This window comes from Larimichthys crocea, chromosome XXII (genome assembly GCF_000972845.2).
Source record: "Larimichthys crocea isolate SSNF chromosome XXII, L_crocea_2.0, whole genome shotgun sequence".
In the NCBI taxonomy this organism is placed as follows: Eukaryota; Metazoa; Chordata; class Actinopteri; family Sciaenidae; genus Larimichthys; species Larimichthys crocea.
In genome coordinates, this window is record NC_040032.1 from 19,039,362 (window position 1) to 19,063,377 (window position 24,016).

Consider the following 24,016-nt stretch of genomic DNA (forward strand, 5'->3'; position numbering starts at 1 on the left):
CCATGATTTTCTATTAATATTGCAGGCATTCTAGGTGCTTCAGCGTTTATGTTTGATAAATAATTGAATAATATATGTTGTATTAGCATTATGGCATGAACTGTTATCCTCCCCAGAGCAGGGGGATGCAGATGTGGCAGAAACATTTCTGCTGTTTACTGAAGATCTGAGGGAGTGTCCTGGAACATTTTGAAAGGGCAGCATTAATCTTGTCTTACTGCAGTGACACAGGAAGGAGCAGCACCTGGCACACTTTTAGAATGGAAACTGGTTTAAGTTTAGTGGAGAATAATACTTTAATGATACAACAGAAGCAGAGGTGAACAGACAGACCTTTGAACAGGATTTATTAATTCATCCCCATGAATTATTTTAATTACGCAACTCTGATTTGTCACAAAATTAATTATAACAGGCTTGTAAAGGAAGGCATGAAAATGATTTTTCACAGTCTCCCCTGTTTGCATAGTCACTGCACTTCTTTGTTTTGTAGGGCAGAACTGACACTCTGTTACATAATCTGTCAATACACGTGTTTCGCTTGTCGTGTATTCTGTACTACAACAGAGAGACTGCCAGCCAAAATCTGCACTGGCTGCGACTATCAGTAATGCAGTGAACAAACCCTGATAAATCTATATATGCGCTGCTTCTGTATTTCAGCAACTCTCCACCATCTACAGCCCTACTGACTCTATAAAAAGCTGTTAATGCTGCATTTGTGTCACAGTGATGGATTTCTGTAAATATAAAATGCAGACTGTGAACAACTATTTGTGTCAGTATCCTAATGGTAATTACATGGAGGGCAGGTGAGAATTTTCAGGCTCCAACTTGAATTGCAAAAGGGTTTGGCAGCAGTCAACATAACAGATGAACTAGAATCTAATAATTAAAACAGACCAAGTTATTAAAAAGAGTCCACAGCCACATTAGAGGCTCTGTGAGACTGTATAAATACTGGCCAGTTGAGATCAAAATGCTAACACTGAAGGAATTAACATCTTGTTTAAAGTACAGCAGAACTTTTGATTGACTTGATCTGGTGATGAAACTAGATAAAAAGTGGTCCAAAATCATTACAGTTGGTCCTGTGGGTGACATGAACAAAGTAAAAACAAACAAAAAAAACCATTTCAACCTGTTGGTTACACTTGATTCATTCCTATAAACAGATATCTGCATGTGAATGCACAATCTGTAGGTGAGAGACCAAGACTTTGGCACTATGGTTTTTGTTTGTAGTCCGAGTAGTATTGGCCAATCACATTTGTGTTTGGGTTTTGGTTAGAACAGAATGTGTGGAAAGCAAAACGCACGGGGGAACGCACTGGCCTAAATGAAGTCTCAGGAACCATCATTATTGTGTAATGATAATTTAGCTTTTTATTCCCTTTTTGTTTTATTATCTGCACTCATGTGCAGCTATCTGTTCTTACAGTCTTTCTCATCAATCTCTTGTATCAAGTTGCAAATCGGTCAAACAATGGCAAATCAGTTCTGAGACTGATAGACTATAGACTTGAGAAACAATAGCTTATAGCTCTGATCCACTGCAGGAACCTTTAGACCCGTGATCATGGGGCATTCACATTATACATTTTGGGCTTGTGTTTCTGCTTTATTTTCCAAAAAGACCAACAATGGGACCAATTAAGTCATGTTTGTGCTGTTTTGTAGGCAAGGTGAGTAAGCTGTTGTGGGCAATGAAAGAAGAAGCCTCATTTGTGCAATAAAAAGCCTTCATTGTTATTTCATTGCCTTAGTTAATACAGATGCTGTAATAAAATGGTGGTTACTGTTTTGATGTAACAACACATCTGCCTCACCCAATCAAGATTGACAGCATTGCTGGCAACCCCTAAACTTCTTGCATATAGTACTAATGTACCTTCCTTGGCAGCGGTAGAAATTAAAAAAGTAGATCCTACAGCTACACATAACATATAATTTCATCAGTGAAGAGTTGTGTGTCCTTAAATAGTGCTGAGACCTCAAAAATTGGGAGGATTTCAAAAACAAAGCGGTGGGTCTATGGGTCCACCCCCAGAAGATTTAAATCTTAGAGACTTTGTTTCCTGTATTCTGGCAACTGAAATGAAAATTAATAAAAATAATAACATAATAAGTGCAGAACAACATCATATTTATGCTAAATACTTTTAATTTACTCCTCTCAGGCAAACTTGCATGAATCTCTTCCATAAACTAATCATCACTGCAGCACAGTGTGTCCACTATAATCAACTGAAGCTGCTAACACACGTCTGTGCAGCATGTTAAAAGCCCTGTTTGCCCGCCTACGTGACGCAACCATGACCCATGTATTTCGACAGTTACACACTGTACAGTGCCAGAAGCTGGTTGGGATAATGGGAAAAATGTGTTTGTTGTTAAACTGGAAGAAATACGAGAAAATTGTGACCCCCCAGAGGAAAACCGGGAGACAAAGCGTGGAGGGTACGGCTGCAAGTACGAGTGAGCCCGACAAGCTGAGCAAACAATGGCTACTATACAGCTTATGATTAACTGTCTCCCAATTCAGGGATTGGATCCTCCTACAGGATGTGGCAAATGAAGGTGAACCTGCGCCTCCTCCAGAAATTAAACAGTATGCTAAAACTAATGGTGCATTCAAGTGGTCCTTGTCAAACATTTTGACATCCACGGTACCCTAGTGGCCTAGAGGCTCTGCTGTTCAGTCACTCACCATAAATCATACTATAATGTACTGTTAAACATTCAGTTCATCTGTAATCTGGATGTGTGTATATATACCCAAGCTGCTAACAACAATCCATGAGTCCATGCTTTCCTTCCATTATGGTAACACCGTGCAGTATCTTTGTCATTAGTCTATATTTACGAATGATGAACTTTTATAGACTTTTGTGGTAAATGCGGGCATGTGAGCTTTCATCACTTTGTGAGTTGAAGAGGATTGTCTGTTAGGTCTATTCCGCACGGCTGACATTAATGGCATTCAGCAGGCAGGTTATTATAATCAGACACTGGTTCAAGTGTCAGGCTGCCTTCTAAAGTGCACTTGTCAATAGAATAAAGACACACAGCAAAGACTTTGCAGCTCTGTTTAGCATAATATCATCTTTTGGGATTCATTTATAATCATGACTAATCATATAATGCTTGCTTGTTAGCAGCTTATGATTTATGCCCATCAGAGAGCCAAGTTCAGCCAGCATCTAATGCAACAGGGCCAAAACTATTATTGGTGACTACAGATTAGTTTGATCAATGTCGTGCTATTCCAAGTGCATTCATCAACAACTGATTTTCTCCGGTGGGCTACATCAAAATATTCAACATGGTAACATTAGAGTCTTCACTGCTGAGCAAAACTGACAGTATCTTCAGGCACATAAAATATTGAGATTGGAATCTTCATTACAGGTTGTGAGACAAGTTAGTTTTATAGTACTTCAATGCTTTTATCTACAAAGTCAGAGAGATATCAGGTTGAACACACGGTTTCTACTCTTACTCCTCTCATCCTGTAGAAAAAAGCAGTTTTAGAGAAACCAGTGATAAGAAGAAAAAGGGAACAGTTAACATTTAAGGACATGCACTACATTCATCTTTTTCAACTGGCAATCACCTACTGACAAAGAGCGAAACTAGGGCAAACGCTTACACTCTACTAATATTCTACATAGTCGAAATGTCTACAGAAGCAAGGGAAACCTACAGGCAAAACATCATGGAGTACTTCACATGGACAGTAGTTTTAGTAGCTTTGAATCACACAACCTGAAAATTTGGTGACTGTTCAACAAAGTGACTGGTTCCATGCTGGGAGGTGTTAAACTGACTCAAGTGATGAAGCAATTGAAATAAATATCACAGAAACAGGAAAGTAGCACTTTAAGTACTGAATTGTATGTTTTTAGTAGAACCATGTTGTGAAAATTGGTTGTTGCATGAAGCCCATATTTCTGAGCTGAACAAGTTCATTTATCATGTGTTTTTCCCCCCTCAAATCAAGGGTGACATTTGTTTATGGAGTGTATTTTCACAGTGAGGTTTAGTAAGGGGTAAACAGTGTAGCAGTGAGTAAAGTTAGCTTGTTATGTTGTCAGTTCAATCTATGGACAGCCCTTTTTTGTTTTGTGGCAGTTTGCATGTTTCTTTCCATTCACACTACACTACAGCAGCGAGCTCATGTATAAAAGAAGAATCTGAAGAATCAAACCTGAGAAAGCCATGGACATGATGACAAGTATATTCAATTAGAAATCCAAAAATACTTCTAAAATATATCCCCCTGTAATGTCTGTACTTCAAATCAGCACACCACCAATGGAATTCCATCCATGTTCACAATATTGGTGCACACAGAAATCTCAAGATATCTTGAACACATGAAATCAGAACTATCTGCACGGCTAGATACCACAAGGGGTGAGTGCGAAAAACCTGTTAATAATAATTTAGGTGAACTGACCCAGTAAGACTATTGTATAATGAGGCCTCAGGTGATTTGACTCTCCCACTCTGACTGAAACTAACAGATGCTGTAGTTTGCAGTTGAAATATAAAAAACATGCAGACTCCTGGCTTATGATTGTAGGCTTTATCATTTACTCTGTTACTGTAGGATTTAGTATAGATTAGTGAGTTAGTGCCATGGCTGGCCCTCAGCAGAGCAGACAGTGTTTTCTATGTGAGGTTGTAGAGCTGCTGGCCTTCCAACAACCCAATGTGGGAATTTGTTTCGTCCCCGAATCAAGCAAAGTCTGAGAACTAACCAGACCATGCAACAGGAAATAACAGCATGCTGTATGGTCAAAAAAATAGAACATCTAATTTGAGATACTACAGTATAAGTCTCCAGATGGAATTTGCCAACAAAAATAAGTAAATAGGGCAACTCTAAATGCCTACTGGAACTAAGTGGATTAAATGTACTGTACTAGGTGTCTAATGGTCTACACATTAGTGCACAACTAAATGTAGTGAGGATTAAATAGGCTAGTGGGCTTAGTGACACTTCTGCTCTGCAAAAAAAGGGGGTGGTCTACTGTGTAAGTCTGGGCTATTACAACTAGAGTCAGGCTACCATATTTAGTAGCTATACCTCATATTTGTCTGGTCGCGTCCAAGAAGCCTGGAGATGACAAAACAAACAGCCACACAGTGGAGCAAAGTGAGTTTTTTTTATAAAGGATCAACACAGAGTGAGTGCAGACTGGATTTACCTGCAGGAGATGTGTAATGATTTCATGTTTAAAAGGACCAAGCAGTTGATTTAAAATGTTTTAACTCAATGGCTACAAATACGCACATTGCTGCAGATCAATTTCAAGGGTATAACAGATTGGATTTGTGTGCTTTGTTCAAAGTGGTAAGGAAATCAACAGTGACTTTAAAATAGCTCAGAAAGTTAGGTAATCCATCATGGTGAACTTTGGGTCTGCTTTGATATTGTATTGTTAATACTAGAATAAGTCTACCATGTAACAGTAATGTTGGTTTGATAAAAACGAATACAGACATAATGCTTGCTGTGACTGATTACCCAATTCTAGTGTGGGTTCATTGATTTTAATACCCTAATGAAATAAATGGAAAACTAACACTAACACATTCTAACATCTACAACCCTGTAAAATAATGTAAGATATGCAGCAGTAATGTATGCATAATTTTAAAGGACTTAAACTTGTATAAATACTAGGTCCAAAAAACAACAAATGTACACACAGTTAACAAAAACATTGATTAAGATTACATGGATGTACACAGTGGATAAGAATTACTTGTCTCCCAAGATGTATTTATTACAATTCTGAGAAAATAAACAATATTAAAATCCAGCATGTTCAAGGTTCTAGAAGGGAAAAGGACTGCTATGCCGAGGTCAAGATTTCGTGTGTTCGGGGAATTTTCAGAACTGGTGAAAATGCCAAACTATAGCACATTTTCAAAAAGCAGCAGGGGGGCTTCAAAGTCAGTTATTAATTAATGTACTGTAATAAGAGAGAATTTAGAGGCACACGAAGGAATACGGGGCACTGAATCTAATTATGAAGGAGTCATAATCTAGGGAGATGTATCTAGGGAGTTTATTTTTCTAATCAGCCGCTTTCTCAATATGTCATTCTATGTTTTGATTAACTCATTCATTTATGTGCAGAACATTGGTGTGCGTCACTTATCTTCCTTTAATGACAATTACATACAACCTCAGCATCACCCTGAAATCCCATCTCAAGATGTAATACAATGATAACATCTGCTGTACTTTTTACAAGTGAAACTCAAATAGTCATGAGCAGCCAGTAAAATGACTGTTCTGTCATTTCACATCATTATGAATATGTCGGCCCTCTTGTAAGCCTGGATGGTATGATGTAGAACTAGAACGTGAAAAGGAGGACAGAGCGTGTAAAATAGGAAACGGACCGATGATGAATGACGATCCAGTGAAAATTAGTGACAGCTATTACCAAGTGATCAGCGGAATTTTGTGATTACAGCAGCATTAAACCAAAATTGATCTGACAGTGATAGATAGGAAAGAGAGGGATAATGACAGGCCATGAATGGAAGGAGACACTCCGTGACAACTCTGAGTGGTGACAGGCAAGTCCTGTCTTGCAGGTGGGAGATAAGATTCAGTAAATCACAAAACAGCTATGAATGCACTGTGCTGTGTGAATTCTTCCACCGACTGACTGCTGTCATAAATGGCAGAGTTAATGGGGAAAAACTGGGGACACCTTAGCTGAATCAAAATTCTCGTCTGATGATTCTCCAGCACAAATGTAGAAAGAAGAGTCGTCAAACACTCGGCTAGCACTGGATGGGGGAAAAAAACAGCATAGTGATGATTTTATTATTCGGGGAACCTTCCCAATCATAAGTCTAAGAAAGGAAAATGTGTCCTAGAGGTGGCACTAGAAGGAAAGCCATTCATTCACATCAAAAGCATTTAATCCAAGTGTGAAACTTGTGCAGCTATACTCGCTCTACACTACTGACACTCCACTGTCGTTCTTTCTAGTTCTGTGAAATGTTTACTGTGGAAATGCCGCTATGCCTCCTTTTTCCTGAAAGGGGGTGAAGACATGCCACCAGCAGAAACACTTTTTGCATGCATTTCAACTTTTGGCACAACACCCCAGCTCCACAAGGCTGCATTATGCTGCATTGCATAGTCAGGTAAATGTTATAATGGTTTCGTGCGCATTCAGTTCTTTGACTTCATTTTATTTGACTAATTTCACAGTGATTGACTCATTTAGAATGAAGCCAAAATGTTTTTGCGGTTTCATTTATCATTAATTTAAAACTTTTTCAGGGCCTGTTATGGCGTAAATATGTCAAATTAAGATCTATCACTCCCTTTGGCAAGATTTTAAGAGGCTAAAAATGCGCACTTGGCTTGACTGCATTAAAGGCAGATTCAAAAATAGAAAATCATTCACGACACTGGAAAGATTCTTTGATGAATTTATGAAGTCTCTGCTGAGCCTTTGATGACAAACAACCACTGCTACTCTCACAGAATCTTATCGAAATCTCCATAATTGCTTATTGGCATGAAAAAGAAAAATAACTCTTCCTCCCAAAAGGAATCTAGAAGAAAATGGAGCTAAACTTTTCAGCAGTTATGGTAATAGCAGATGGTGGAAGGAGTGAATGACTTAAATTATGTTTATTCCCTGAAGTAAAGCTGTGGAGAAACCCCTCAAACAAAGCAGCAAACATAGATTGTGACACGAAGCTATTACATTGATAGGAAATGTCTTATTAGCTCCCAGGCATGTGGATGGACTGTTCTGACTTTTAATATTAAACATGGTAGCTTAGGACTGCTCCAATGTTAGACTTCATTAAGAAATCCTAGTGTGTTGCTTGGCCTGTGGTGCCCCCGGAAATTTGACTGGCTGTACATTTGTTATTTTCTATTATGAAACTATTCTGAGAAATATACATTATTGCAGGAATTATATATGATGTTATTTAATTAACAGATTTAAATAAAATAAACAAATGGCAATTATCGGTTATGGTCTGAGAGTTAAGTAAATGTCAAAATTTGTTATTATTGGACAGATGACGCTTCCTGCGGCTGGTTGACCTTATAAGCATAAGGTTAATGCAAATCCATATTTTTTCACATCATCAAAAGTCGACAAAAGCCAACAATGATGTTACTTTCTCACCATGATCACTTTTATTTGGAGTCAGTGCGGCATACTGTAAATCATCCTTCTGCTGTAAATACTCACTAGTCAAAATAGTCACCAACGGATGCTTCGCTGTGGTCTTCTTAGTTTATGTCAAGGTAGGATGCTTGATTCCATAGAGCTATATTTGATGTTAAAAATGCTCAGGGCAGCTTTAGGACATAATTCAGCTGGACAGAGTTGTGAAGTAAAGTAGGCCAGTATGGCCCACATATTGTGCAACTGAGTCCTTTCGTGTCTTTTGGGACATAACAGGACAGGTGCTTTCACTTCATTTACACTGTGTGTGTGTGTGTGTGTGTGTGTTTGTGTGTGTGTGTGTGTGTGTGTGTCTGTGTGACTCCAAAAATAGTGCATCTATTGTTACATGCATATATCACTTGTAACATCCACATAACTGTGTTTGATAATGTAAGGCAAGGGGTTTCCGTGGACCACTTTTACATTGATAATTTAGTTGCAAGAGCGCGGAGGAGAGATGGCAGTCAGCAAAAAAGTCAAACCATAACTTTGTTTGTTCTGTATTTCATTATGGTTACTTAATACACAAAACACACACACACCTCAGTAGCAATACAAGATTTCATGTATTGTTAAAAGGTGATGATGGATATGACGATATGATGGCATGATCAGGAGTAATTAACAGTGCAGCATAGACTGAGCTCAAGAAGTAATGCTGCAAAGTATCTTAGCTTATGATGTTGTTCATCTGCCAAATAATATAGTTTAGTTGCTGATTGGTTGAAAATTTCAGTACCATTAACAGTCCATATATAGAAATACAGTGCCTAACTTCCATTATTATCAGAAGTAATATGAAGATATATTATCATTTTCGCAGTATTTAATGTGAGCTGAAGCACTCACCAACATATGAGGTGTAAGTTCTGAATCCACAAACCTGCTAGAGGCAGCAAGGTAATTATCTTAATACTGTTTACTGCAGTCACAGCAGAAAATTACCCCTCTGAAGTGACTAATCCGTCTACTGCTTGCATGATGCGTGTTGTCAGAATAGACCGTTAAGATGGATTTTTCAAAATTATACCATTTTAATGAGCTGATAAGAGCATAACAATAGACTTGGGATGAAATTCTCTCTTCAGGCTGGCGACTGCCAAAACGCTGTGACCACTGTGATGGAGAAAATGCACATGGATAGAATTCAGAGCTCACGTGTCTTCAGAAGACTTTTACCAGGTTCTGTAGACAAAGCTTTAATCCAGTGTTGTCTTCAGTGCTGCTGAAGGATGTGAAGGGAAAAACGAGGCACGCACTAAAAGCATGACAAAGATGCACAACCCCTATGTGGTTTTACGTGCAAAGACGTCTTTACACCTATATTACGATCATCCAGAGAACGATTGCTCACTCATTCCCAAAGTGGATAATCACAGCGGTTTGCCAGGGTAGCATAACTGAGCAAAACAGTCTGATTTAGAGATAGAGGCAGACTCAGGGCATCTGGCTTTTAACACAGCAATAATTAAGCTAATTTGACTGAAATCATTTTCACTTAATTCTCTGTGAATTTGCAATGGGCACTTTTCATAGTAATTTCACAAAAAAATTATTCCCTTTTAAATGCTAATGATTAATAGTGAGTGAAGTAGAGTGTTACATATGCTCTTAACAACGCTGGGGAACATCATGCTATGGCACTGCTTGGAAATTGGTTTTATGGCAATCTGCACACTCTCCCCTCTGGCATTCATAATGGAAATATAAAAAAATATATATATATCATTAGTGCAATTCCGGTAGTATTGGAGAAGGCTGCCAAAAGTTTTAAGAGCCTGTAGAATCCAAACTTTACTGTTCAAAGAGGAAATTCAGGTGGCAATATAGGATTGGATAAGAGGTCCTGCATCTATGAAGCTCAGCAAACTGTTTAAGCTGATTGGCCAATTGATTGGATATTAATGATCTGAGATGGGAGGGCTGGAAATAAAATACAGTATTGTCATTTAAAGATGAAAGGAGAAACGCAAAACAGTAGGCTGGTGACTGGATTACTCAGATATCCATGTGAATATCGGTGGATATGTTAGCTCTGTGATGGCTTGGAGTCATGACCTGGTTTTCTGAAATAAACGACAATTCAGGTTTGTTCAATAACAGCAATTTCTCATAGGAGTCTGCATACATATAACTGGTTAACAGGTTCTGAAGTCTGTGCTGTATTGCCAAAAGGAGTGAAGTTCATCATTGACAGTTGGCACACATCATCTTGTAGCATGCTTGGGTTTATTCATGCTTTTGACCACTTGAACACTTAAGAATTATATTAAAATGATAGATTTCTTCACAGGAATATTGCTTGGATAAATGTTTTGTATTTCGCCTATAGGAAAGTGCAGACATTCAACATGAAAAGGTTAAAAATATTAAATGGACTTCTGTGAAACACCAAAATAACGATATCATTCATTCATATACGATGAATGAATTTCCCTGAATAAATGTACCACATGAATGAAATTCCCAAAGGTACCGACATGTTAGAAGGACTTCTGTTGCTGTTCAAAGATAAGAGCGGAGTGTGGTTTTGAGCTGAGACTCAGTAGTGGGTTTTATGAGACATATGGAGGTAAACAGAAAGAAAACATAAAAGTACCTGCTCTCCTTCACTGAATACCCTGTTTTCAAAACTCCAGGAGATGGTGGGTGTGGGGTCGCCCGATGCCTCACAGGTCAGGGTGACTTGTTCATCAAACTCTGACGCAGTCTGGTTCATCAGGAAAGTAATCTTGGGTTGCACTAGAAACAAGACAAAAATTATTTAATATAGGAAATATATCTGTTTCTGAACAGTTTTACTGATCACACTGCTATAATGTTTACACAGGATCTTTGGATTGTTGCAGATGAGCATACATACAGTATCATCATAATAAAGTGTGTAGTATAAAGTCATATTTTATCACTTTATAAAGATATTTTTGGGACTTTTTGAACCTCTATTGGATAGTAGCAGCTGAAGAGTGACAGGTAGGTACTTTGTGGGATGCAAAACGAAAAAGTTGAAGATGCTAAAAAAAAAAAAAAATTGCTTATCAGAGCTGCTTCAGAGTTGGCTGATAATTTCTAAGGTTTTCTTTTGTTGTGAATAATGTTTATTAGTGCAGCTCTACATAGGTGTTACATGTTGTTAGCACTATTGTAGTAACGTATACGGACAGGCTTCATTAGAGATTTGGTTTACCCCATTGACCTATATTAGAGCTGCAAGCACATGAATACATAGGGACGGTGCAAATTTTCTCACGAAGACAAACTCTAGCGTGATATCTTTCAATGTCCCAAGGGGTGGCTTAATTAGTTTTCAATGAGACATGCTTTTCTTTAAACTATATGCTTCACGCTGTGTAACCCTGTACCCAGTCACTGGAAAAGCTGTGGACAGCAAATGTCAATAAGTACAAAAGAAAAGGCCAGAGACAGTAAAAAAAAAAAAAAAAAAGCCACATTGTTCTTTTATGCTACTGTATGCGAATGGAGTTACTCTCTTACCGAACACGTTCAGGCTGACTTCCTCGGCTTTCTCTCCTGCCTTGTTCTTGGCGATGCAAGTGTAATCTCCTTCATCCACTTTCTTGACGTCTTTTATTACCAATTCTGAACCATCCTCGTTCAGGCTGTACTTATCACCCGTTTCAAGGACAACGTTGTTACTGTTGCAGAGAGAGAAAAGAGGAAAAAGACATGTCAGGGGTTCACATCGCAAGCATTTGCTTACATAACTTGATAGGCCTATAAATAACTTTTTTAACTCACTGACAACCATTTGTTTGTGGGTTTTATGTCAAGAAGAGAGAAGGTGGTGTACAACAAAGGCTGGAAGACCAAAAATAAGCTGTCCTGTGTGCTGCATGCCTCTGAGAACATCCCTAACATTTCCACAGCCTTTGTTTGCCTCAACTCTCCTTTTAGCACTTACATATGTGTTTTTAATAAGGTACCGGTTTGATGACGCACTTTTTTTCACCTCTGAGAAAACCCTTGTTCACTCTTAAGAAGCAGAAGTCTTCGCTTGAGGTTAGAATCCTGAGAATTTGTATGAGTATGCCTGGAGTAGCAACCTTCCTGAACCATTTTGCAGGCAGACAGTGAATGACAAACAACAAACAGAGATTTACCCCTCTGTGCCTCACCCATCTTTCCTCACTACAACCTCGCTCGTTTGTCTTAGCTCTCTTTTGGCCAGGAACTGCATCTCCCGCAGCCTCAACACCCACATCACAGACCAGCTTTGCTGCATGGAAGACAGCTGTGAGGAGCGTCAGAGTGTTCAATAGTTTTATTTTTTTTTTAAAAATCCTCTGCACAGCAGTGCTGCCGCTGAGTGACAGCAGTAAATGATGCACCGTGAATGTGGAAGTACATTGAGCAAACAGCTGTATGAAGAGAAATGAATGTTGGTTATTTGTACTTGTCAAAACTGACAGGCGATTAAGCATCACCAAAAAGTTCTTTGAGAAATAACTAATTTCCTGAAAAGTGCAAGTTAATTTGAATCTAGAGATTCAGACATAGCTTGTTCTATTTCAGATTTAGTGCCAGGTCGATCAAACACCAGTATTTGTTCATTTTAGACACTAATAAATGTCTTATTGAAACCTGTCTGTACCCAGCCAAAGATCATTTATTAGAGAACAAAGCACCACTCTATAATGTTATTATTTATCACTCAAGGCCTCAATGTTTAGGGGAAGTATAGCCTGTGAAAAATAGACCGTCCTTAAGAGAACGACACCATCAGCCATATGTTTGAATGTCTTAACTCTGGTCACAAGGCGAGCCTCTTGTCCATAACTGTTTTCTATCAGAAACAATAGTGGAAGTGGTGTGACAGCATCAAAACCTCATAGAAATGATGTCAGTGTGGGTGGATGGATGGATCAACAACAATGGTGACTGGCACTGAATAAAACGTAAAGACGGAAAGATAAGCTGTTAGTTCACTGTGTCAGTTATATATTTAATCAACATTTAATATATTATACTGCTCATCTCATTTATAGGTTGTGAAGATAAACTAGACTACTAACTAAAAATAGAAGATTTTTTTACTTCTTCATAAACAAAAGGAGATTACAGATTAGATTTGCGATTATGAGTTTTAATTACTGTATATTAAGTTAACCCTACAGGATATAAAATTAATATGAGTTTTACTTTTAAATGATATGTAATGAAATTTGTAAACTAGATCGTAAGAAATGACAGCATTCAATCGAAACACTGTGATGACTATAAACCTGCCTGACCTGCAATGAATACAAATATGAAACCTGTTTTCTATTCCCTATTGTAGATGCTCTACTCAGCTATATAATAACACCACCACATACCATTGTGTATGTTATGGCCAGCCCAAGTGCATCTGATGCAACCAGATTGCAGATTCAGAGTGTCAGCTATAGAACCACAGTGACCAGATCAAAATGGTGTTCAATTTAAATAATGAGTCCTGAGTGGAAACCTGCCTAATAACACTTATCAAACCCTTTTTGCAGTTGTTACAGTCATGCAAATGTAAATCCATGTAAATCTAATCATTTCTCCCTCACGGTTATTTGTAGGCAGGCCATGCAAATTCATATTTATGCAAGATTTACAAAATCTTTACAACACTATCTCCCTCGAATGTATGGTGCGCATATGCAGTTCTTTTAAAGGAGGCATGGACATTTTGAACATAGAGTTTGACCAGAAAGGCTGTGAGGAGTGTGCAGCAACACCAGCGAGGGAAAAGAGTTTATTTCTTTTTTTTTTTTTTATCTCAGACTCTATCAGAGGACTCAATTTAAAAAAGCGGCAGAAAAAACCAGCCCCGGTAGATTAGTGCTAAACCTGAAACATGCAATTTGCACTTCCAGTTACTGTTGAAGTACCCTTTCAGATGGCTTGTTTGGAGCACAACTTGATTTGCATATATATTTAATGAGGATGATGAAAGAAAACCTTGCATGTTCTCAGTTTAAGGAACAAAGTTGAAAACCTAATCTGAACTGAATATTTATAGTATGGCTAACGTGGAAAGGTATATAAATAACCTAAACATGTGTTAAAGCTTTAGAAATCTTTCAGTCCTTTCAGAATGCATTTTTCCACCAGTTAAAAAACAACTTGACTCAGATTTAATACAAAGTGAATTCAAAATACTAAAATGCTGGATGATTCAGTCTGAGCACACTGAGGCTCAACTGAACATGATTATGATAATGTCAACCCTCCTTGCTGCATCTGCAAATTGCCACTGTCTCTGTGTCCAGCAGCTGGAGACAGAGATATCCTGACAACATCCTCGAAAAAACTGTCCGCCAGATTACTACAGAGCCATTGGATTCAGGTGTGATACGGGCAATAGACTGCACTGAAGGGCACAGTCTTATACAAGTACCACTGATAAAACTAAACTCCTGCCTGAACAAGATAAAACAAAGGTATTATTTGGTTAGAAAAGTTTGTAACTAAGTGAACTGGAAGTATCAGTTGCAGGCATACCAATAGACCCATAGACCCTGGAATTCTCTTATATTAAGGGAAGAAGCTTCAGGGAGACAATCTATTATGAACAGTCACAGTACTAAGTGTTTGTTTTTGTGCATTTATCATTTTGTCTTACATTGCTCTACATCACCTTCATACAACTTTATCTTATCAGGTCATTTTTACCTCTCTGGCAGATTACTTCTGTGAAAAAAAATAGTGTCTTGTCAAAATCTACTGTACTGCCTTGATGTATGCTTGCGGTATTTCAGGCTACCTTTTCTTTGAAGGTTCACTCAGCACCGCGTGTATCTTTTTCTAATTCATTCTTCTTCACATCTTTGCTGAACTTAATGATATTTCCCTTTGAGGTCATTCATTTTTCAGTTCACTTCGACCCCTGATCCCAGTCAAGTTCCTACTCATCAAAATAGACCAATGACAGGAGGATGACATACTATGTCCAGGTGACTGTGGGTTCAGGGAAGCCATCTGCATCACAGGCCAACAAAGCAGAGCTACTGATGTCCGCTGTAGCGTTGACGTCTGACTGTCTGGCACGGATGGTGGGTAGAACTGAAAAAAAAAAAGGTGGTACAAGAAGAAATGAGCGCATGTAGTAAGTGCATAGAAAATCTGACATGGTATTATGAAGAGGCTCCATAATAATTTGTGACATACATTTGCTGCCTGTTTTGCTGCTGCCTAGCATGATTAAACTACAGTTGGGTAGCAGTGGTTGTTGCCAATAAATTACAACTTTTATCAACCCAGTGTCTTTTACTGGTGGTCTTGCCTGGAAAATGTAGCGGATAGTGAGTGTCACTACATGTAGGGAGCAGTTAGCAGGGTAATCTGCATTATTATGTAATTATGAGATAAAATGTAAGCATAATTGACATTTTTATCAGAAAGTCATTTCAGTTTTTTTCCAAAATCCAAATAGATCATTCTGCCCGTTAAATCTTGATATTCAGTATCCACAAGCAGGTATTTCTGGCTTACTTTGTTGTTAAAGGAAAGATTAGGGGGTAGTAGCAGTAGGAGTTGTTTTAGATATCTTGCTCTGGACAAAAGAATTGCACAGCTGGACAGATGAGCCATATTTATGGCTTATAAACACTTCTAGGTATTGCATGGTCATCCTTTTTATACCCTTCTATGCTTGGCACCAACTCCTTTTTGAGCTACGGGGCTTGCAGGGAGCAGAAGGTGAAAGAGATGCAGCACTCACCATTAACAACGACCTTGATCATCCTCAAGTCAATTTCTCCCCTGGTCATGACGCGAGCCTCACAGTTGTACATGCCTTCATCTGCCTTCTTGATGCCACGGATCTGCATGTGGCCATTAGGCAAGATCTTGAAACGCACTAAAACAGAAAAGGCAAGGTAACTTATTACATATGGTATTCAAGATTAGGAATGAATTCTTGTCAGTGTACCAAAAAACTCCAAAGGCCCATGTTTATATGCAATAGTTTAAAGCTGTTCAAAGAATCTAAGATCTAAGGAAAAGTACCTAACTGAAGCCCAATGTTAAGCATGATTAATTTCAGTGAAACTTGAAAATCTTACTTTGTCTGTAAAATTAAGTAATTGTTCAAGAGGAAAATTCAACAACTGAAATATTTCACTTAAATACGACAAGAAGCTTAGGCCAGATTAAAAAGTCCCAATTATGCTTGGTAATCACAGAAGTGCTTGGAAGAACACAGAGAGCCCTGCATGACACCCTAAGCTGCACCAGACGTATTTCAGTAGTGTTTTACAACGATTATAGAGTCTGACAAACAGTCGCACCTCTAATTAAACTGACCATAAACACACAGTAAGAAAGTGAGCTGCCTTAACTGAAACCATGTGTTGTTTCTCACACATTTCTGGGGAACAAGCATCTGGCGTATTATGAAAATCCAGGGCTTTGACCACATCTGATTTAAGAGCCATAAGACGAGGAGCTGAGTCATTGTTTGCTGTCTCTCAATTTGGAAAGCTGGATTTTGTAGCTATTTGGGAAAAAAAAAGATGTGATTGGACAGTGCATACTTTAAAACTCACTGGAAGTGACTTCCACAGGCTTCTTTGGGGAGAAGAGCTCCTCCAAGTTCAATGCCGCCAATCCAATTTCCATGCTAATGAGAGCGGTATAATGTACTGAGTGCTAGAAGGGCTGTTGGCTTGGAATGGTGAACATTTTCTTCTTATCACTTTTAGGATTTGTGCACTTTATTACACAAACAATTCCACCTTAACTCCTGTCACCATAGCTCCCTGACAGTCATGGAGGGTAACTAAGAACATTTACTAGCTGTATGCTGTGGCAGTAATGAACAAAGCCGACTGTGACTGGCTAATTTGACTGAACATCCATGCTGGCTCCTCTCATGCAGCCTTTTCTAATGTCTGACATGTCTCCAAGCAGGACATATCGAATAGCAGCTTCAGGGCAGCACAACACAGTTGTTACTAATGACATTAACAATGAATTGATGCCTGTTGTAATAACAGCCTGTGGGTGCTGCTGTTCATATTTGTACAGGCAATAATAGCATTTACAGCCTGAAGTAAGGGTAGAACTATTACTGCCACAAATACTATCACCATTATGCTTCATGCACTCTGGATGAATGCTACTATCACATCCAATGGTTGGGAAACCGCAGTATTCCCGCACATACACTGATTACTAGGATTTACACCAAGCAGGAGATATATTCAAAATTTTCTAGTGAATACTTTTTATTATGCAAAACATATAAAGTAGCTTAAGTTAGATTCAACTCCACAACATTGAAAGGCTTCATATACATGTTAAAGTTATTTTAGTTCATGTGCAGCCCAATTTGATCTCCAGGAGGGCAGAATAGTAAAACCATTACATAATAATCTTCAATTAATTAACACCTTCAAACTTCCCCTTGAAAAACTGCAATGCTCAGAGTTACTGAACCATTTATTTACAAAACTGATGATGAGCAGCCTGTTTTTTCACATTCAGTCACTCTGCTGTCATGACGGGCATTAGAATTTACAGATGACTTTGGATCTACAAAGGCACAAAACATTTAGTCACATGTATGTTTTACTCCTTTGTTTGTCCAGTAGACAAATCAGGAATAGCAGTGCATTTTATTGAAACATTTGGAATGACTTTTCTACAGTTTTGTTTGTTAGGAGGTAAAGGTAAGGTAAAGGTAATGTCAAAATATTTAAAGCCAGGCCTTTCTTGAGAGCTTAGCGTGATAGTTTAATAGATAAAAGTAAGCTTTACGTTTCATTAACTCAGCTATTGTCGCATTGACACAATTCAGTGGTAAAGTTCTGATGGCAGGTTTAACAATGCAACGCGTAGCATATGGTTAGGTCAACTGCTGCTTGGAGGAAAATTACATAAGCAGTTTTCAGTTTTCAGTGTCGGTTGCAATTAGTGGTTTTTCCAGTGAAAAACACATTCCTTGACCAGACTCCAAGAATAAAGGCGGGCTTAGCACAACACTGTGGTGACTACAAGCTCTCCAGCGGTCACTAAAGGAGGGGTTACTGTGAGGTTAAAATAGGCCCAGTTCAAGTGTGCAACAAAATTCAAGTCTCCACACAGCATATTTAAAGTTTTAGTTGAACTCTGTGAGGTAAAGCTGCTCTGGACAAATGTTGTCAATGCTCACTGCTGCTTAAAGTTCCCAGATGAACACATTCACAAAAACCCGAACATGATATCCACTCATCATGCTATTGGCAAACTTTGTGACTTGTTCATACATAGAGGACAGCAGCTGCAGTCAGTTTGTATTCACAGCAGTTACAATGGTTTGTACCTGGAGTCACAACAACACAATATTTAAAAGAAAATCCATAGAAGCTTCTCAATCCACTTCAGCGGGAAAATTCCCTTCTACAGTGTTTATTTGTATAGTTTCTCTACAACAAAACTAAAAGCCTTAGTTCTGTGTCACGCTCCAAAGTGTGTTTACTGGCAAATCAGCAATTGTTTAGAACGTAGGGATCAACGGTGGAGAGAATGCTTATAATGCAGGGTTGGTTTGAGAAGTTTCTGTGGACCTTTTGATGTTTTTATTTTGTTCTGTTTTGGTCTTCACTGTGACTGAGCCTCAGCATAAGAATCCATGGTAACAACTGCAAGTCGAAGCTGATTACAGCTTCTGTCCTCTGCCAGGGAGCAAGCTACAAACTTTTCAAAACCTCCTCTCAAGACTAAAGGCAGGGAGTATTTCATATATTCAAAAGACAGATTTTCAGTGGAGTGTTGTGCAGTTACAACATTGGGGACAGGACTAAATCTGTCAGCTGTCAAAAAATACTTCTACAGTGTTATGTGCTGTGAAGACACCTAATTTCTACTTCTACAGGTATTAAAAATTAATAAAAATAAGTTGGGGAATCAGGTAAAAAAAAATATATTACATGACAATGACAGTAAAATGACGTCTTCATATTGTTAGACTACAACCACAATTGTAAAAGGGTTGAGTCCAATGTAAATTTAGCCCAGAGCACACAACATTCATGATTTTCAAAAACTAAAATGTCGTCAGACCACAGCACACTTTACCACTTTACACTGTTCCATGTCAGATGAGATGGGGCCCACAGAAGTTCCCTGCATTTCAGGATGTTGTTGATATATGGCTTTTTTCTTTGAATGGTAGAGTAGAGAGAGGGCATGCAATGTTGGCTTTCAGCCTTGCCGTTTACATGTTGAGATTACTCTGGATTCTCTGAATATTTGAATGATAATATGGATTGTAGATGGTGAAATCCCACAAAATGTCTTGGACTTGTGTATGAACGATTTTTCCCATGCATTTCTTTCACAAAGTTGTAAACCTCACTCCATCCTTAATGGTAAACAACTCAGCCTTTGCTTGCTCTTTTCCTACCAATCATGATACTATCCACCATTACCAATTAACCTGATTATCTGTTGAGATGTTTTAAACATGTTTTTTTTTTTTTTTTAGCCTTTCACAGTTTTTCTATTCTATTGTAGCCCCTATCCCAACGTTGAATGTCTTGCCTTTGTCCTGTATTCAGTTGACTATAGAAAAAATATTTGCAAATCATTGCTTTCTGTTTTTACTCTGGGAGCTGGGTTGTAGCTTACCTGCATAACCTGGCAGAGCTATATTGCATTTCTTCAGACATAAATGTGATTTTCGTTTTCAGATTCAGCCTCCTGTGCAGTTTCCCTATTTGGGGAACTTAACGCCCTCAGACATATTTTCTAGTGACAATAAACACTTCTCGCCAGGCTTGAAAATACAATTTCCATGTCCATGCATCATCTAAGAGGTCTTAAGCTTCCCCGCTGAAAATGTATGGTTTTGACCATAGATGATGGGCAAGAGCAGAAGGAGATGAGAAACAGTGTGGCAAATTGATTGGAAAGCAATTGGCAGACAGCATTGGCAAGAAGGTGAGGTGACTGCTCAGGGAGTTAGGGGAAAAAGATGGGATGGCAGACTGGAGGTGAGAAAGTAGCTCAAGCATTGGAACAATTTCATTTGAACTGGCTTACCATCTTTTTCAAACTGGACCTTCTGGCCCTTATGTTTCCAATAGATGGCGGGTGGTGGTGAACTGGTCACATCGCAGACTATGTCAGCATCATCGCCTTCATTGAATTCCTGTGGGCTGGGAGCATTCTGGAAGGTGATTTTTTCTGTAGGAAGACAAGACAAGTGATAAGTGCTTATAAATATCTTATCTTTCAGACTGACACTCTTATGTGGCATATTTACACTGCTTAAAAAAGTCTTAGAGCTGATTAGCAGTGTAATGAGCCACCATATGGTTGAGCTTCTGCTTTTCATATAATCACATCATGGGAAGTAGTCAAGGGAAAGGCAGTTTAGAGACTCTTAGTCCATGTTCAGTCTGCCCTCAGTCATTTCTAAGGGACCTCTCTATTGACATGATGATCCACTGCAGAGGGGTCAGGAAAAAAGGGCTGTCAATCAAAAGAAGGTGATCCAGGCTCAACTTTTGGCACAATGTAAAGTGATGCCATTCAGCAGGCTTGCCAGTCAAACTTGTGCAAGCCCACAATCCTGGTGGATTACTTTGTAACACAATTGCTTTTTTTTTGCCAATTGTTTACCTTCCAACTAGAGTAAAATCCTCACTTGTAATAATACAAACATTGTGCACGTGATGTGCACTCATGAATCTATTGCAGGACTTACTGGACATATTTTATAGTCCTGGAATAAACACAACACAAATACAGCTCCATGCATTCTCTTCAACAAAGGTTCTTTTTTTTGTATGATTATGGAGAAAAGAAAAAAAAAAGACTTACGGAAGATCTTCACATTGACTGTTGCCTCTGCCTCCTTATCACCGGCCTCCTTGTCACCGTTCTTTGCCACACACTTGTAGATACCGGCACTGTCCACAGTGGCGTGGTATATGGTGAGGGTCGACGTGGTTTCATCGTTGCGGCTCACAAAAATGTCTTGCCTGCTGGGAAGGATCTTCTCACCACTAGGGGCATACCAGTCTATGTCTTTAGCATCTCCCACCACTGAAAAAAGGAAAAAGAAGAATGAGGCAAGAAAGCAAGAATTCTTTGATAACCTCTGCCACTGCCATAGAAATGAAAAATACATACAGGTCAGTGTTTGTGTCGGTGTTTGTTCTGTTGTCTAGTCTTTGCTCATATTCGATTGATGTGTTTCTGTTGAGTTAGGTCCTTCTTGTATTATATCATGGATGTGTAACTACTTTAAAATGTTTACTCAAGACTCTTATTCTTACTATACAGTATTTGCATGATATACTGGAAGCAAACTGAGATGAAAGATGAAACACAAATACTCTACAAGTAAAAAAAGAAAAGCTGGCATTTACACATAAATCAATAATTCTTTGTGTGCTGATAGCTTTGAAACATTATTGTTAAATAAAAAAAATCTATCCAGCTTAATGAATTTTTTTTTATACAAAAAAAAAAAAGCTGACACATTAATATTATTAATGCCATCTCATGTCTTCATGAATACAAAGGGCCTTGAATGCATTTTTCCTTTTCAAGAGTGAAATTAAAGTTAAAGTCACGTTCCTTCATGGGGCAACAAAGAAAAATCACTTAGTAAAATTGAAATAATATAAATGTCAAGGCTTCATATTCCACACGCACGCACACATATTGAGATTTGGCTTCGTTCTCACTGGTTTTTTGCAAGTTGCAGTGTAACAACAGGTCAGTAGAGGGAGTCAACTGGTTACCGCTTCAGTGTAATGACCTTTTTGAGTTGTCAGTTCAACCAAACTACAGAAAAGATCTTTTTTGACTTACCTCTAGTGGTAGCGAGCTAAGCACAGTCATAGTTGCACTGGCCTTACCTATGATATGTCTACCTTCGAGATTTCTGCCTTGATCCAAAGTACAGAAGGAGGTGAAAGAAACTTTGCTTGATATATATGTATATATATATATATAGTATATTTATAATAAGGAACAGCTGCATGGCTTTCCAGAGACAGGGGACATGGAAACGGGCACAGACTCTGTGTTGACTCAAGGATTTCCATCTCAGAGTAGAAACAAGCTAACTATGGCAATGCATGTAATCTGCACACGGATTTACTCTGAATAATCCACACACCCTGCTGTTAATAGCTCTTATATACCGTTTTGAGCAATAAAAGCAAACGTCCAATCACCATTATTGTGTTTGGCAATCAATAAAGACTGGTTTGATGGTGTGATCATTTACCATCTGTACATTTGTATCAATGTATAATGTCAGACAGCTGACCCACCTCATGCAAATACCATCTGTGTTTCAGACAAGCTGACAACTCCACATATTCAACACTGAAAACAAAGAAAGTCTAGGACCTCTCTCTCATTATCTCTTCGTACTGCACCTCTCTCACACCTCGTCTAAGCCCCCTTCCTTTCCTGACTCTGATCTCAACTCCGCACTGCCTCCTCAGAATAAACTGCTCTTTTTTTAGCCCTGTCTCGTCTTTTGTCTTGAATTTCTTTGATGCCAAACTTCTAATGAGCGTGTACTCACAAGTACACTGACTTGTATCGCTTTTATCAAATGATCTCAATTAATACTGCCAATTTGTAACATAAGGTGACATTTGCATTGAGCTGTGCTAAATGAGGCATGTTCGACATCACTCTTACCTTCGCAGAGGAAAAATTTGGATTCTCCCACGCTGATCTCTCCTACCATTGGAGTGATTTGCACCTGGATGGCAGCTGGGTAGAGAAAAGAAGATAAAACAAAAGATACATTAGTCTCAAGTGAGAGGGATGGTGACACAGGGGCAAAGCACACGGAAAAAAGCGGGGCTCAAAATCAAATTGTTTTCCCTGCTCAAAAGAACAACCATTTTTCAGGCATACGCTCTATGAATGAAACTCTGGGATGAAATTTTCATGCTCACTAGAGTGCAACACCTCTATGTGCAGATGGGTTATGAGTCAAGATTTTATATCAGAAGCTTGTTGAACTGCCAGGTCTATTAGCAGGTTCGCTTTTTGAGGATATATTGTACACAGAAAGCAATGCTAATTGTACAAATAAGAGTGTGACTGTGTACATCATCAACTGTAATGCCTGTAGATAACTGCATCATGTTCAGCCCTCCCTGTCCTCATAGTTGGTGATACTAAATCCATACCTGTCTAGAAAATGGTGTTAAGAAACAGAGAAACTAAATACACGACAATACATATTTTTCATTTTTTATTTAGACAGACTGTGAGCTGCTGTGCAAGGCTATGTTGCAAGGCTGGAATTTTTTGTAATTTATGTGTGTAAAAAAATAAATAAACTTTACCTTTATCTCTGTTTGAGTATTCTACATATTTCATCTTGAATCAATAACTTGTCAATAGTAAAAGTTGTGCTTGCAGTGCCAGTGAAAAGAAAATAAACCAGAGATGATGGATGATGGCAGTCCAAGGCCGTTATTAACGGATAAAAAGCTATAACTTTTGCTGCCAACACTTCCAAGGTGTAAGCTCTTGATGAGTCTTGTACCTGTGACTGTGTGGCAATCAACTGTCTGACACTTGGAAAAGTCGCGTATGCTATAGGCACCTCACGATAGCATTAAAGTCATATGAAACGAAAAGGGCACAGTCTAGAGATAGAACATAGCAACAGTATGGAAGACAACAAGTATCAACAATAATTAAGTTCTCAAGACAAAAAAAAGAAAAGAAATTAGGTAGTTTGGATGTGATTTGTTGGGGTAAAATGATCATCTGTCCTCAGCAGCAATATAAAGTATATTCAGTAAGTATTTACACCTCAT

General features: G+C 38.5%; 1 protein-coding gene across 14 annotated transcripts in view; it reads right to left on the minus strand.

Annotated features, from left to right (window-relative positions):
- The window catches only part of ncam1a (neural cell adhesion molecule 1a), a 236,215-nt gene that overhangs the window by 52,384 nt on the left and 159,815 nt on the right, over window positions 1–24,016 (minus strand). For 8 of the 14 annotated variants that reach the window (XM_027273401.1, XM_019257717.2, XM_019257716.2 and 5 more), the window contains exons 2-9: window positions 22,878–22,952; window positions 21,033–21,257; window positions 20,250–20,393; window positions 15,946–16,083; window positions 15,170–15,287; window positions 11,730–11,890; window positions 10,834–10,976; window positions 5,096–5,125 (exon numbers count right to left, since the gene is read on the minus strand). In XM_027273401.1, the coding sequence (XP_027129202.1) occupies window positions 5,096–5,125; window positions 10,834–10,976; window positions 11,730–11,890; window positions 15,170–15,287; window positions 15,946–16,083; window positions 20,250–20,393; window positions 21,033–21,257; window positions 22,878–22,952 (1,034 nt within the window). The remainder of the gene's footprint in view (window positions 1–5,095; window positions 5,126–10,833; window positions 10,977–11,729; window positions 11,891–15,169; window positions 15,288–15,945; window positions 16,084–20,249; window positions 20,394–21,032; window positions 21,258–22,877; window positions 22,953–24,016) is intronic. The other 6 variants (XM_027273400.1, XM_019257720.2, XM_019257724.2 and 3 more) reach the window with 1 other exon arrangement.